This window comes from Coccinella septempunctata, chromosome 2 (genome assembly GCF_907165205.1).
Source record: "Coccinella septempunctata chromosome 2, icCocSept1.1, whole genome shotgun sequence".
In the NCBI taxonomy this organism is placed as follows: domain Eukaryota; kingdom Metazoa; phylum Arthropoda; class Insecta; order Coleoptera; family Coccinellidae; genus Coccinella; species Coccinella septempunctata.
In genome coordinates, this window is record NC_058190.1 from 53300493 (window position 1) to 53315486 (window position 14994).

Below are 14994 nucleotides of genomic sequence, written 5' to 3' on the forward strand. Positions count from 1 at the left end.
CACTTTTTACTAGGAACTAGAAGTTAATACAATTTTTCCCAACATATGCGGTTCTACGAAGGGGGTAATTATCCCCCACACAGCATTTGTTCCTGTTCAAATTTTGCATTGTATTGATATTTATTCAATTCATTAATTATTCATCTATTATCTCCTTCAGGAATTCAGTCCTCGTTACACCCCCCTCCTCCCAAAAATTCGGTCTTTATTACACTCTATTATTAAATGATTTTTTGAAAATTTTTTAGAACAGCTAGTTATCTTTTCCCTTCATTAATTCTCCATGTGAGCATAATTCCCATCAGAATAAAAATGTCCACTTCTTCCCCCTATGGTCTCCTGAAAAATTAATCTAGATGACCTTCGTCCAAAATTCATAAATGAATGAACCAATTTTCAAGAGTAACCCGCAACTGTAAACCTTCGAGGGCCACCCTGTTTAGGGGGCACGACGCACGCGCATCCTACCCTCTTTTGCGCTAGTTACCATTATCAATTTTTGGTGAAAACCAGATTTCAATGCCCTGCTGCGAACGAGATAAGAAAAAAAAACAACAAATGACGATGACGTCGATTTATCCGTGAACGCATCTTGAAATTGTGCTCAAAAATGAGGAGGCAAACGCCTCAGTGAAAATTTATGGCGGCAATCCCAACGAACATAAAAAAATTCTAGAATCCTAGCAGGCATGTTGCGTTTGAAATGAACTGAGAATGTTAATCACGGATCACATAAATGGTAAGTTTTATTGGAGTTGAATCTTACACATATCCTTACAATTTGTTCATGTGCGTTTCATTTATTTGCTGCATGAAAAGTATTGATTTCGCAGGCAAGGTATTGTATGTGTTTTTCAGCTTGTCTTCGCTTGCTACGTCGTGTTTATAACATACAGAAGAACTGTGAATACGGAATACATGAGAATCTCATATTAATATGAATTATTTTCAGTAGACATACATCAAAAATGCAATTTGAAATTCCCTACCTTTTCATAAAATATCTTGAACTTGAATTCTATGAAATATATAGCTGATATTACCATTATAATTAGATAATAGGACTACCATACAGGTTATAGGTATATCTGTCTATATAGCGAGTATAGAGGTTCTTTTTCAATCCTATTTATTTCATCAATTATTGTTGTTTTTGTTTAGTCTGAACAAATGTTCATATCACAATCGGAATTTCATTGAAATTTATATGAAAACAAACAACATGTGAAGAGTCAAAAATTTTATTCACTGATGCTATCAAATAGTTGATACAATTAAATATGATCCGGTAAAAAATACCGTCTATATTATAAAATTCAAATTTTTGGTTTACCTACGTATATAAAATTACAAATAAAAGTTTAAAAAGAATGTACAAGAAAGTAAAATACAGTTGAAACACAACTGAGACAATTTCACACGTCAATTTTAATAAGGTTTAAGTTTCAATCGATATCTGAATTCTTTTTTAATAAAATATTTACAGTTTTTTTCTGAATCAATAAGACCCAGCATTTTCATTTGTTCAAATATTTCATAGGGCAAAGGGTCCTCCACGCACGTAGCATACGTGCCTGGAAAACAATAACCTATAAAAATTTGCGGTTTATCAACGGTACCCTTAGCTAATATTTCTTAGAGAATCTTACCTGTTCTCATTATAGGATGAAACCAATTCCTCGAAGGTGTGTCCACATCGACCACCCTATAAAAGCAAGAACCAATGGTTGAAGTGAAAATCATATACAGAGATGACTTTATTTATATGAACAATTTTCACTTCATCAACTATATCTGTAATACTCACCCACCAAACTTCATAGTAGTATATTGCTGAACTCTGTCGGGGTTTGATCTTAATTTTAGAAAACTGTCACAGTTTTCACATCCCTCTTTCATAAAATGTCTAACCGACTGAAAAATATTAAGAATAAATGGGCATTTTCGAAAGAGAAAGCGGAAATGAACCTATACCTTGATCATTAAACATCCCAAACAAGCTCTGACGTTTTTCCTGGACATTTTTAAAATAGACAACACACGACAAACAATAAAACAGGAGTGAGTGAAGATACACATTTGCTAATTCAACGCCAAGTACTCAAGCAGATGAAAAAAAATCATCATATGCCATAGTTTTGATAAGAACTGTTAAATTTGTTTTTATGGGGAAATATTATAATTTGCGAAATCTTTGAGATTTCGAAGAATTTCTTGAATACTTTTCGTAGTCTGAATATAATATTTACGTTTTTGTAAATTGGAATTCAATTGTTATCGAGCAACACACGTTAAAAAAATTACACTTTACACCAGTGGTCAAATACAAATAAAAACTCAACTTGCTATTTAGAAATACCAAATTTATTTCATTTATATCACATTTTAACAAAATTATAAAACTGAGTAATTATAGACAAGAAACTGCTCATACATATTCGAAACATAAAAGAATTCAAAAATTGAGATCAATACATAAGGCCTCGATTTTGAACTTATTGGGATCGATCTCTATTGCCACAAAACAATCCTAGTCTTCGCATTTGTCTCATTTTCTCTCTAGGTAAGGAACCGGCGACAGATAAAGCATACATTCCAGGACAACAAACACCTAAACAAAAAAAAAGGTTGAAAAGATGCAACAAAGCATTTCATGCTGATTCACTATTTCTTGTTAAGTTATTATTGATGAATAGATTTGGATAACAGAAAAAGAAATAACTTTTAAACATTTACGAGACCAACAAGGGAATGAAGATATCTATCGGCTTTCTCTTTCTTGGAAAGTGGACATTAAAAGTCGATTACATTTGCGATATTGTAAAGAAACTACTCACCAATCCTCAACCATTTACCAACCCAACTCTCAGAAGGTTGCATCATGGCAGCCATCCTATAAAAACAAATCAGATGATTAGTTAAATCTATTTCCTAAAACGCTGAATAAAAAATACTTACCCAGTAAAAGATTTGCTGGTGTACAAGTATACATTGTCCGAATCTTTTCGCATTCTCAAGAATTCTTCACAGTTGTCGCATCCGTCTCTCAGAAATTGCTCGAAGGACTGGCAAAAATAAATCAATCAGTATACGATTCGATTATAGAAAAAAAATATCTCACCTTGATCAGTGAACAAGCTAAGCAAGCCCTGAGTCTTCTCAAGTCAACAGGAATTGTATCCAAAGACATTTTGAATAATAAGACACTCACACAAATAAGTTATAGGTAGACTACGAACGTCTACAGTAACGGGACTGACACCTGAATAGTAATAGTACCTAGGTACTTAGAATTTATACTTAAGTCCACCCCTACCTGATATTTAGGGTTTCTTCTTCTTATTTTAAAATGGGCATACCAATTTACATAATTTAAACTGCCCTTATCGAGTTTTGATGGTAAAATTGTTTTCATTTTGTTATTATTTTTATTCTATGTTCATTATTTTTTAATATTTCTTTCAATTTATGATTTGTTATAGCTGCTGGCGGGGTAACAATGCTAAGTACTTTCGCCGGTATCATTGTTGTAATGGTGATGTTCCTACTTTACATAAGGAACAGAAGATCATGGTGGAGCTCTGTGAGTGGGATGAGCTGTTGTGAAGAAAATTGCCCTCCAGTTTCTTTGAGACCTGTACCGCCTCCATCAGTGCCTTGTTCTTCCACAAGGCAGCCTCCAACCAAAGAATTAGGTATGTCTATGGTGAATAAGAAAAAATTTGCCCTCTTGTTTAAGCCTTCTGAGGAGTTTCAGAACAGTGACTTATGCAAGGAGGTGCAATTGCGAATGAGAATGGATATATAATCTTTTAAAACTTCGTAGAAGATCTATGTGACGCTCTGAAAAAAATACAACAAACTCCTTCTGTTTGCCTTCATACATTTTTTTCACTACTAATGCTCAAAGTTTAATGATGAAAGTTGTAGTTAGGGTTTTTTATTTTTTTCATTCTGAGACATCCTATGGAGCTTTCCGAGTTTCTTATGAAGGAATAATTTTGACGATTCACGTGCAAATTTCGAAATCATCAATTCTCCGAGAAATTAAATGAGACGTATGGTAAACATTATAGGTACCCAATATGTTTGGCTACTATTATCATAAGTGAAGTTATTCCTGAAGTTTCCGCTGCTTGTTTGCGGAAATTTCGATTTTGTAGAACGTTTATCACCTAAGGAAAAAAATATCTGATAGGAAATCTAGTGTCAACTAGAATAATACGTTATAACTTGGCATAATTTGTAATTCGGGTGCTTAAATCAAGTGGATGGATTTACTTTTTTGGTCTTCTTGTTGTCGACAAAAAAGTGAGTAAATATGGCTATATATTCATCCTTCCAAATGCACTTTATCGTGGAGGCAATTACATACAGGATGTCCCACGGTGGAAGGTATAGAAAGCGAAAACGCAATGAACGATTGTTCTGAAAGTTTTGTTGCTCGCGATATACGAAACTATTCTGTCAATCCAAAATATTTTCAGCTCGCTATGAATTGACCTCAAGTTTGATTTTTCGAATGGAATATTCTGTTTTCGAATTTATCTCTGAAGATACATTCCAAATTGCTCAAAAATATTCAACTTACTTGAGAAGTCATTAACGTATGTTGTTTCTAAAATTGTATGTATACGTGTACAGGGTGGGCAAAATTCGTTGACTACTGAGAGGATCTCGAGAACTATAGCAGCTACAAGAAGACGGATAACACATCTCCGAGCCCATTTTCGGAGAAGCAAAGAATGGTGAAAGCTGCAGCCTCATACGGTACTTCGTTTTTGAGTTTGACAATTTCGTAAAGTTCTCATAACTTTTTTGTCTTTGGAGTTACAAATCTGAAACTTGAACCTTCTACAGGCACTTTTTTACGTAGAATCCACTGATGAGCTCAAAATATGTTTTCATTTCAAATCATTAGGTCAACTCTAATAATTTATTTAATTGCAAACTTTTATTGAGTTTGTTTTCTTTTTGAATTGCAAAAAAGTCGTTTGTCTGTAGATTCTACGTATGAAAGTGCCTAAGAAGGTTTAAGTTTCAGATCTGTAACTTCAAAGACAAAAAAGTTATGTGACCTTTTCGGAATCGCCAAAATCTCGATTTTTGTTTATAACTCGAAATCTAAAAATGATAGGCTGATTCTGTTTTCAGATTTGGATTAGTCAGGAAAAAATAGTTCTAGAATGAGTCATCCATTTTCTCTAGCTGCTATAGTTTTCTAGATCCCCTCAGTAGACAACGAATTTTGCCCACCCTGTACATACAGGGAATGGATCGTATGATCTATCATCGAAAAATTATTTTCTGATAACTTGACTCATTCTGAACAAATAAGGTCTCTTGTAATTCATTGCTAAAAGTAACGGTTTTTGAGAAAAAAATTATCAATAGGTTAACGTAAGTCATATAGGCTTTGAACTTAAATTTACCGTGGCTTAGCTACTGACACTTTGTTACACAAACAAATCGACAATCCTTTGAATCACTCTTGTTGAACATAACATGTTTCAGTAAATACTTGGCAAGAAAAAGTCATTTTATCCATTTGGATGAGAAAAGCATTTGGACGGTTAGTTTTTTCAATGAATTCCAATTGAATATCTTTAAAAATGTAAAGTTTAGTATGAATATCTTGATATGTACCTATTATCATAGACAATGCCGAAGACAACTCAGAAGAGCAAAGCTCAGATCTCACAATCTGTCGACAGTCTTCTAAATGTGTACAGTTTTCGCTATAGAATATTTTGGTATTTTCCAGTGAAAAATTCCTTCGACATGGCTGACACAAATTCGGATTCTGAAATGTGCACATCTAAACTGAAAGAAGCGCCGAACCTCCAATCTAAAGAAAGCGTCGGACCCTTTTTCTCACCCGAACAAGATCTCATATCGCTGGTTGAGAAAGGTAGGGTGGGCATAAGCAGCAACAGCTCCTGTTGCAGCTCAAACACCAGTTCTGTAGGGGAGAAACATGAGGAGATCTCTAGTGAAATGAATGTCACGCATGTAGACGATATAAATATGAGGTAATTTGTCACTCAGTTCAGTTTATCCTCTTTCTCTACCTTGCAAAGATCCTCACAATGAAATGGGTATTGTAACTTTTCTGGTATTCATTGTAGAACATCGTCCGATATGAGGGAAACCAGAATAGATAATCAGGGAGTGGATTACAAGAAATTCCAAACATCACCGAGTTTGGAGGACATGGATGTCAAAAGAAACAAACACGTAAGCATCTTAAATTTTGATCTCACTCAAATCTGTTTCTTTGTTTTGAATTTTTAGTGCATTGTGGTGATGAACAATGATGTAGAAATATCGAATTTACCAACAACTTCCATCTCGGATCACAATTTGATTCAGCATCATGTCGATTCTCCTCCAGTCAGTTACAAGTATGGCCATCTAGAGATAGCTCTTCAGTATGATGCACCAATGAGAAAAATGACTGTACACGTATTACAAGCTAGGGATTTACCAAGTAGAGATCGTGGCCAACCAACGAATACCCAGGTATTATTGCCATGTCACTGGTATAAGTTTACCATTACAATTCTCCCAAAACTGTTGGTGCAGTTGGTTCTTGGTATTCCTTTCAGGTTCGTCTCATATTACTCCCGAGCAAGAAGCAAAAGTTCAAGACCAAAATCAGAACCGGAGAAAATCCCCAATATATGGAGAGCTTCCTCCTGCATAGGATCAATCCAGGTATGTCCCACTACCCCCCTAAAATTCCCAAGTTATAAATTACCCACATCTGATTTTAGAGGACGTAAATTCGATGGGTTTGAGGTTCCGCTTATATGGATGTGAAAGGATGAGGAAAGAGAGGTTGATTGGCGAGGCTATAGTTAGCTTCGCCAATATCAACCTGGAACTGGACAACAACTTTTGGCTTAATCTAGAACCACGCTGTAATACCTCGGTAAATTTGCAGCAACTCGTAGAATATGGACATTTGTAATTGTTTTCGGTTTCAGCTCAGCAGCACTGGATGTGGCGATGTCATGAGCTTGACTAGATCTGACAGCACTGGATCCACCCATTCTTTGTCCATGCAACATGGTGGTGTTCCAGAACTTCTGCTAGGCCTCTCTTACAACGCTACCACAGGAAGATTGAGGGTTGAAGTGGTTAAGGGATCGCATTTCAGGTGATAATATTTTATATACGAGGATATGTTGGAGAATTCTTAGCCTACTATAAAACCGAACAAAATTTCAATGTCAGAATATTTGATTACTCAACATATTTTTCTCTTAATTGGATACATTTATTACAGCGAACCTGCAAAATCTCTAGACCTTTGAAACAAAATGTTTCTTCTTCTCAAAATTGGATAGAAACATCACTACTTTTCAATTTGTTCAACAATAGTACTCATTATTATTCATTTTTCAACAGAGACCCCTTTTATTACAGAAACTTCTCAGTGAACAAAGCACCAGACACATTTGTCAAACTGAATTTGGTCAGCAGCACAGGACATGAACTAGCACACAGCAAAACAACTGTGAGAAGAGGTCAACCTAATCCACTCTTCAAGGAAACTTTTATTTTTCAGGTAAATTTCTTGAAAAAATCACCTATTAGTGCATCACTTCTCTTAGTATTAGTATAACTTTAATTTCCCCTTAATGTGTCATAAATTCGGCTTCTTAGTACTAATAATTTTGGGGATTTGTTCAGATTACGCTGTTGGAACTCAGCGAACAGCCTGTACTCGAATAAATTCGCGTGTTGCAGATCGATAGCATCAAAAATTCATAATACGTTTCGTAAATAGCACGAGAGAAGAGTGTGTTCAACTCAAACGACAGAAATAATAATGGGAGTTACTTATTTCCAGGACAACATTTACGTTCACTTGCGGCAGTTCGTTTTAGTGCGAGTAAGGTTAAATCACCTTAAAAAAACTTGGTTCATCGCCTTACCACGGCAGCCTTGACTTGCTACGTACTGTGCCTCACCCCAAGAACACGACGCACTTCAAGTGGCCGATGAATCACTAGTCATCCTATGAGAATCGTTTGAAAATAGATCGTAAACTTCGGTGGTGGCCCACAGCTATTTGACATATCGCAGTTTCTTCATATCTTGCAACGAATTCGAAAACTTGATACTTCTTTTTGATTACAGAAGGCCCCCAGTCAGGGCTGTATCTAACTTTTAGGCTTTTGACCTCATTAAATAAAATGAGTCTATCGAAGTTTACCAAAACAAATCTAGACTCATCTGTTAATAAACACCGACTATTAAAAAAATCTTCTACTGTCCGAATTCTATGATCCTCGGCCCACTTCCCAATCAAACTGAGTTGCTGTGCTCGCCTGTGCTTTCAAACTGGGAACGAATAAGAATGAATTTATACCTGATTTATTCAATTGTTGATCATTTTATTTGTAAAAAAGGCAGATGAACAATTTTCAGACATTCATGATACGACGATCAAAATAAAGGACAAATTACGAGGATATATTGAAAAACTCTTAGTCTACTATAGAACCAAACCAAATTTCTATGTCAAAATATTTTATTACTCAACATATTCTCCTCTTAATTGAATACATTTATTACAGCGAACCTGCAATGTCTCTAGACCTTTCGAAAAAAATGTTTCTTCTTACTGTGCAAACCAGACCTCCACAGGTTTTATTACCTCTTCGTTGGAAGAAAATTTACGACCGTAAAACACCTTAGGATAGCTCTTTTCTCCTTTATATTTACCCGTAGAGGGGTCAGTTATGTCGAATAGTAATCTCGGTTATTGTTCTACCTATATCCAAGAAATCCATCATGATTACTCCATGGCAATACCAAAAAACTGAAGCAAGAACTTTTCCAGCAGATTTTTGGACACGAAACTTCTTAGGTTTTGGAGAACCAGAGTGTCGCCACTCTATCGATTGTTGCTTTGTTTCTGGATCGTAGAAATATACCCAAGTTCCACCCATAGTAACAATTCGGTTCAAGAAGTCTACATCGTTCTCAAATCGAGCACAGATCGATCGCGATGCTTCTACCCTTGCACGCTTTTGGTTAACATTCAAACATTTGGAGATCCATTTTTAAGCAATTTTTCCCATGTCCAAATTGACGTGAACTATATTTGATGAACGCGTTCGTATGAAATATTCAGTGCTTCAGATATCCGTCTTAGCCCAATTCGACGGTCTGATAAAATCATGTCATGAACTGCATCGATATTTTCGAGGACTGACACAGAAACTGGCCTTCCCGATCGGTCATCATCTTCAATGAACAATTTTCCTCTTTTGAAGCTTGCAGCATTGAAGCACATTGATCACCAAGGGAATTAAGCATATCTTCGTAAATCTGCTTAGCTTTTAACTCTTAAATACAGGTACTTGATGATGGCTCGATACTACAATTTTTCGATTTTCACAATGTTGGTAGACATCTTCTTTCTTTTAATTTATTGCGTAACTCCGGTTTACTTTTTTGACCTCAAACTTCACACTGACACTTCTAATGAGTTATTGTTCGTTGCTATGGTAACGCAATATTTATTTTTATGCGTGGAACTGGTCTAGGCTAACTAGATATCAATACACCCTCGTAGATCATGAAATAAACTAGGAGGTGTTGCAGTTGAGTGATTTTCGTTGTAATCTTTCTTCTTCCAGGTAGCACTATTTCAGCTGGCAGACGTGACTCTAATGATATCAGTTTACAATCGCAAGAGGATGGCCAAAAAGAAGGAAATGGTTGGCTGGTTCAGTCTGGGCTTGAACTCCAGCGGAGCCGAGGAGTTGGCTCATTGGATGGACATGAAGGAATTTCAACAGCAACAGATTCTACGATGGCACGTGCTGGTCCAATCATAGCCTAGAGCAACTCCACATATCTCACCGAGGAATGATTTTCTATTCAGCATATTCTAGTATTTTTTTCGGGGACATTTGGATCTTCGCTTTACCCCCTTTTCGAGCATTCTTTCCAGGAAAGGTTTGTTGTTCAAGGTTTTGTTGGTATGCCCAACTTGATGGTGATTTTTGTGATATATTTCTATGTCTTGCAAGGGTTCCACTCGAGAGTCTTTTTTAAATGTCGTGACTCTTGGAAAAAATATCAAAACATTGATGATTTTGACAGGATTAAGTTTTTTTATTATACCTACTGATTTATTGTAACAGTTTCTATTTTTTTACATTTGTTTTTATCTCATATAATTCCGATGGAAATAAACATATAACACAGTTTTTCCTTTAGTTCTAGGTGAGCAAAATAATTTTTCTTACGTCGAATTCCATATTTAATATCTACCCCCAGATTGAAGGTTTCACAGGGTACATACTTTTAGTCGATAAATTTTCCATGATCACCCGTACCAAGCGAAAGATCAGTGCCTAGTTGTAAACTCGTCAAACAAAAACACTGTGAGAAATTTCATGGATTTTTGAACATTGAAAGATGCGAACCCTTGCTCGTATTTTATATCTTTACTCTTCGGAAGTACTTAACGCTAAGAATTTGAAGGTATTTAAAAGTTTTTGGATATCTTGTGAAAAACACTGAAATTATTTTATAGCAGATATTTGGAAATGGATTATTGTATTATCTGGTTTATCCAGACTAAAGCTGAGCGTAAGAAATTGTTAGACTGTTCAAGAAAATTCGGAATATATATACAATTCAACTCTTGACTGACTGGTCTCAGTATATATTCACTCGCTTTAGTTACTTAGTTTCAGCGATCTTAAAAAGCTGGATTAACGATAAGCACCCAGTTGAGATGAAATCATAGAAGGAACCAGTTTCGACCTGTAGAAATATCTGTCCATTTCTACAGGCGGAACTGGTTGTTTAACTGGAAAAAGAGCGAATGTATCTACTTATACACACAAAGTATGTATTCATATTGAATTTCTGTATATTATTGATGTTACAAGATTTTATAAAATTTTATACTTCAAATTTTATATTGATTAACCATTTCAAAAATTGATCATAATAAGACGCCTTGTTTTTAAGTCTTATTACTTTGTAGAGCAATTTTTGAACTTGGGATTTATTGAGCCAAGAGCATTTATTGTCGTTTTATGAGCTGATGCGTGACTAAGAGGTGTATTGATGTATAAAACTTGATCAAAAAGTCCTTTATATCGCTGTTTGTTCGAAGTCCCCACCAGCTCTGAAAGTATATATGGAAGTTACTGTAAGTTTCCATGATTGTGATATGCAACATTCACCAAATTCGAATCAAAAAAGGAATGAATGTTTTGCTTTATATAAAGCGGATATTTTCCATTATATCTTCATGAATTTCACTTGTCAATTTCATGTGTTCATATGATATGAAAGCAGCCCGAATGTCACAAAGATGACGTTGGTACGTATGTGATTCGTATTATTATATAAAAAGATTCCCTTATTCATTACTGGAACCTCATGACGGTTCTTATAGATGTGGATGGTAAAGTGGACGAACGAAGGAAAAAAATTGGATTTAATGTTCCTCATTCAGTATTCTAAATCGAACCATTCAAATCACGAATTTCATGCAAATGCTAAGCAGATTTATATAATCTTTGCTTAAATTAGAGTAGCTTTTTTATGATTCCGATAGGAATATATAATAACGATTTATCATCAGGATAATAATCCAATTTTCTTCTTACTCATAGATTGCAAAATTATTCTCGCACAAGATTGGTCTCAGGAACTGACAAAATAAAGAATGTCAAAATATAGAACTGTTTTATTTCTCTCAAAACCCAATCCATGGAATATTTCCCGTTTCATGAAATACACGGTGAGTCTAGTACAAATTTTTTAACAGAGGATTCTTGAGGTCCAAAGAAACGCTTTTCTTCCTAATCATTTTTTCCGAGTCGGCTCAGTTTGAAAGATACAGGCTGTTGAAAAACCATAAAAAATAATATTTTTAATTAATCTCACAAACGGTTTTATCGAATGACTTGAATTTCGGAATATAGTTTTTCATTTATTCGATGAATAAACACAAGATATCACCCACGTCGTCCAGTTTTTGCATTATGACCATAACATATAAAAATACAAAAAGTTCAAAGAACCCAACTCTCGAAACTAAGTTGGACACTACCTAATGAATATTTGAACGTTTTGTAAGATAAAAGTATTCCTCATATTTTTTCGTTATGCGCTGTTTTCGAGTAAGTTCAAAAATAAAAATAAAATTTTCACCCTTGTACAAGTCATGACAAAATTTGAATAAAGTGTCTTATTCCCAGAGAGTAGAAGAGCCTGTAGAAAGTGCTTAACGTTTTTATATACATTTTTTCGAAAATAAAAAAGTTATGGCACATTTTCTAAATCGATAAAATATCAAAATTTAGTTATATCTTCAAGAGAAATCAAGATATCGTGAAACTTTTTCCAAAAATGGACTTTTCACGAAAATCGAGCCCAGGACTCCTTTAAAAATTTTCACCTTTCTAGTCAAGAGTAGCAGAAATAGTCAAAATCAATGTGAGATACCTGGTACATAGCAGATTTCAGCAATTGATACAATAGTTACAAGAAAAGATAAACATTTAGTTGTGAATTTTCAGAAAGTACAGGGTGGGTAAAATTCATTGACCACTGAGGGGATCTCGAGAACTAGAATAACTAGAAGATAACCGTAGCCTCCTACGATTCTTCATTTTTGAGTTATTAGCAAAAAATGAGATTTTGAGGATTTCGAAAATTTAATATAACTTTTTTGTCTTTGAAGGTACAGATCTGAAACTTGATCATTCTGCAAGCCCTGGTTAGAATCCACTGAAGAGCTCAAAATATTTTTTAATTTCGAATCATCAGGCGAACTCTCGTTTTTTTAAATGATAACTTCTATTGAATTTGTTTCTTTTGAATCGGAAAAATCTTTTGCCAGTAGATTCTACGTCAAAAAGTGCGAAAGAAAGTTCAAGTTTCAGATCTGTAACTAGAAAGGAAGAAAAGTTATGAGAACTTTTCGAAATCGTCAAAATCTCAATTTTTGCTAATAACTCGAAAATTAAGAATCGTAGAAGGTACCGGTATCACCATTTTTTTTTTGTCTAAAAAAGAGCTTGATTATATGTCATCCGTTTTCTTCCAGCTGCTATAGTCCTCGAGATCTCCTCAGTAGACGACGAATTTTGCCCACCCTGTACATGCCATATCAGTTAAAGATTGTCTAGCGTAGTCCAAAATGCAAATGGGGGAGGTCATCGAAGTTCGAGGGCATAGATTTTCCGCGTCGTCTGTCAGAGTCGCGAAAAACAATTTAAACAATTAGTCGAATATGGAAATAACCTCGTGAATCACCAAGAAGACCATCACCAATTGAATCGAGGCGAATCCACGTCCGCTACGCAGCAAAATTCCAAGAAATTGTAAACAGCAAAATGCATCATTATATAAATTACCGGCGTGAAAAAAGGAGGACCTTCCGAGCGGGCAAATATTTGTCATGTTCAGACGTGAAATATGAACTCGCAACTATTCCAGCTAGAGATTATTTACACACTTCTAATAAATTCGTCCGAAATTATCCCGCGCAGAACGGGATTTTTGCCAATGATTAACGACAGTTCTGAAACAGATGTTTCATTGCACTTTGCAGCCTACAAGGTCGATGCTTTCGAAATAGAAGCGTTTTCGGATTTTTTGGCGCGTTCACAAGGATCGCTGCATGCGCCAAATATAACGGTTTTTTTTCTCGCTCCGGGGTATAATATTTAGAATGAGATTCCAGCAGCTTTGAACTCAGAGTCGTTATCCCCGTGGGTCAACTAACGATTCTTCCGAATTTCTTTCCAATACGGATGGAGGCGTATGCAGTTTATGGCTGCAATCTATTTCATTATCCCTAGCAGCGATTTTAAACTTTTTTTCTGTTGAGGAAAGTGATGATAGTCGGATGGAGCCAAATCTGGTGAATAAGGGGGGTGTTCTAGTAATTCAAACCCTAAATCACGAATATTTTGCATGACAACATGAGATTAGTGTGCAGGGGCGTTGTCCTGCAAAAACAAAACACCTTTGAATAGCTTTCCGCGTCTTTTCCCTTTAATTTTTTCCCGTAGAGTGGTCAGTAATGTCGAATAGTAATCTCCGGTTATTGTTCTACTCTTATACAAAAAATCAATCATGGTTACTCCTTGGCAATCCCAAAAAAATGAAGCGAGAACTTTTCCAGCAGATTATTGGACACGAAACTTCTTAGGTCTTGAAGAATCAGAGTGTCGCCATTCCTTCGATTGTTGCTTTGTTTCTGGATCGTAGAAATGTACCCAAATCTCATCCATAGTAAAAATTCGGTTCAAGAAGTCTACATCGTTTTCAAATCGAGCACAGATCGAACGCGATGCTTCTACCCTTGCACTCTTTCGATCAACATTCAAACATTTGGGGATCCATCTTGCAGCAATTTTTCTCATGTCCAAATTGACGTGAACTATATGATGAACACGTTCGTATGAAATATTCAGTGCTTCAGATATCCGTTTTTGCCCAATTCGACGGTCTGATAAAATCATGTCATGAACTGTATCGATATTTTCGGGGACTGACACAGAAACTAGCCTTCTCGATCAGTCATCATCTTAATCGAAAATTTACCTCCTTTGAGGCTTGCAGTCCAATTTTTCACGGTCGCATACGAAGGACATTGATCACCAAGGGTATTAAGTATATCTTCGTAAATCTGCTTACCTCTTAACCCTTTTAAATACAGGTACTTGATGATGGCTCGATACTCCAATTTTTCGATGTTCACAATTTCGGTGGGCATCTTCTTTCTTTTAATTTATTGCGTAACTCTGGTTTACTTTTTTGACCTCAAACTTCACACTGACACTTCTAATGAGTTATTGTTCGTTGTTATGGTAACGCAATAATTTTTTCATGCATGGAACTGGTCTAGGCTAACTAGATATCAATTTTCCCTTAAATATTGTCGAAACTATTCATTCAATCCCTGTATATAGCTTCACATTTGAGGAAGAGAATAAA

At 35.4% G+C, this 14994-nt stretch overlaps 2 protein-coding genes across 5 annotated transcripts; one reads left to right on the plus strand and one right to left on the minus strand.

Annotated features, from left to right (window-relative positions):
- The first annotated feature begins 503 nt into the window (after window positions 1–503).
- Window positions 504–11723, plus strand: LOC123307306 (synaptotagmin-16). 2 transcript variants are annotated; one of them, XM_044889554.1, is made up of 10 exons: window positions 504–739; window positions 3483–3695; window positions 5765–6032; window positions 6129–6237; window positions 6295–6522; window positions 6609–6717; window positions 6777–6934; window positions 6990–7162; window positions 7432–7573; window positions 9657–11723. In XM_044889554.1, the coding sequence occupies exons 1-10, from the start codon at window positions 715–717 to the stop codon at window positions 9855–9857; spliced, it is 1626 nt and encodes a 541-aa protein (XP_044745489.1). In that variant the 5' UTR covers window positions 504–714; the 3' UTR covers window positions 9858–11723. The 2 variants fall into 2 exon arrangements, with proteins under 2 accessions (XP_044745489.1, XP_044745490.1); XM_044889555.1 differs by lacking the exons at window positions 504–739; window positions 3483–3695 and adding an exon at window positions 4095–4311.
- On the minus strand, window positions 1226–3346 carry LOC123307307 (transcription elongation factor SPT4-like). 3 transcript variants are annotated; one of them, XM_044889558.1, is made up of 7 exons: window positions 3122–3346; window positions 2959–3065; window positions 2838–2893; window positions 1975–2611; window positions 1808–1914; window positions 1650–1705; window positions 1226–1589 (listed from the first exon to the last, which is right to left on the minus strand). In XM_044889558.1, exons 1-4 carry the CDS (start codon window positions 3188–3190, stop codon window positions 2496–2498), a joined length of 348 nt encoding a protein of 115 aa, XP_044745493.1. In that variant the 5' UTR covers window positions 3191–3346; the 3' UTR covers window positions 1226–1589; window positions 1650–1705; window positions 1808–1914; window positions 1975–2495. The 3 variants fall into 3 exon arrangements, with proteins under 3 accessions (XP_044745493.1, XP_044745492.1, XP_044745491.1); XM_044889557.1 differs by lacking the exons at window positions 2838–2893; window positions 2959–3065; window positions 3122–3346 and having other exon boundaries at window positions 1226–1574; window positions 1975–2131; XM_044889556.1 differs by lacking the exons at window positions 2838–2893; window positions 2959–3065; window positions 3122–3346 and having other exon boundaries at window positions 1975–2131.
- Window positions 11724–14994: the final 3271 nt, after the last annotated feature.

Coding starts and splice junctions, on each gene's coding strand:
- LOC123307306 (XM_044889554.1), top strand. CDS start 715: ATGTTAATCACGGATCACATAAATG. Junction 740..3,482: donor AATCACGGATCACATAAATG/GTAAGTTTTATT, acceptor GATTTGTTATAG/CTGCTGGCGGGGTAACAATG. Junction 6,238..6,294: donor ATGTCAAAAGAAACAAACAC/GTAAGCATCTTA, acceptor TTGAATTTTTAG/TGCATTGTGGTGATGAACAA.
- LOC123307307 (XM_044889556.1), bottom strand. CDS start 2,079: ATGTGTATCTTCACTCACTCCTGTTTTATTGTTTGTCGTGTGTTGTCT. Junction 1,915..1,974: donor TGGGATGTTTAATGATCAAG/GTATAGGTTCAT, acceptor AATATTTTTCAG/TCGGTTAGACATTTTATGAA. Junction 1,706..1,807: donor ACTACTATGAAGTTTGGTGG/GTGAGTATTACA, acceptor TTGCTTTTATAG/GGTGGTCGATGTGGACACAC.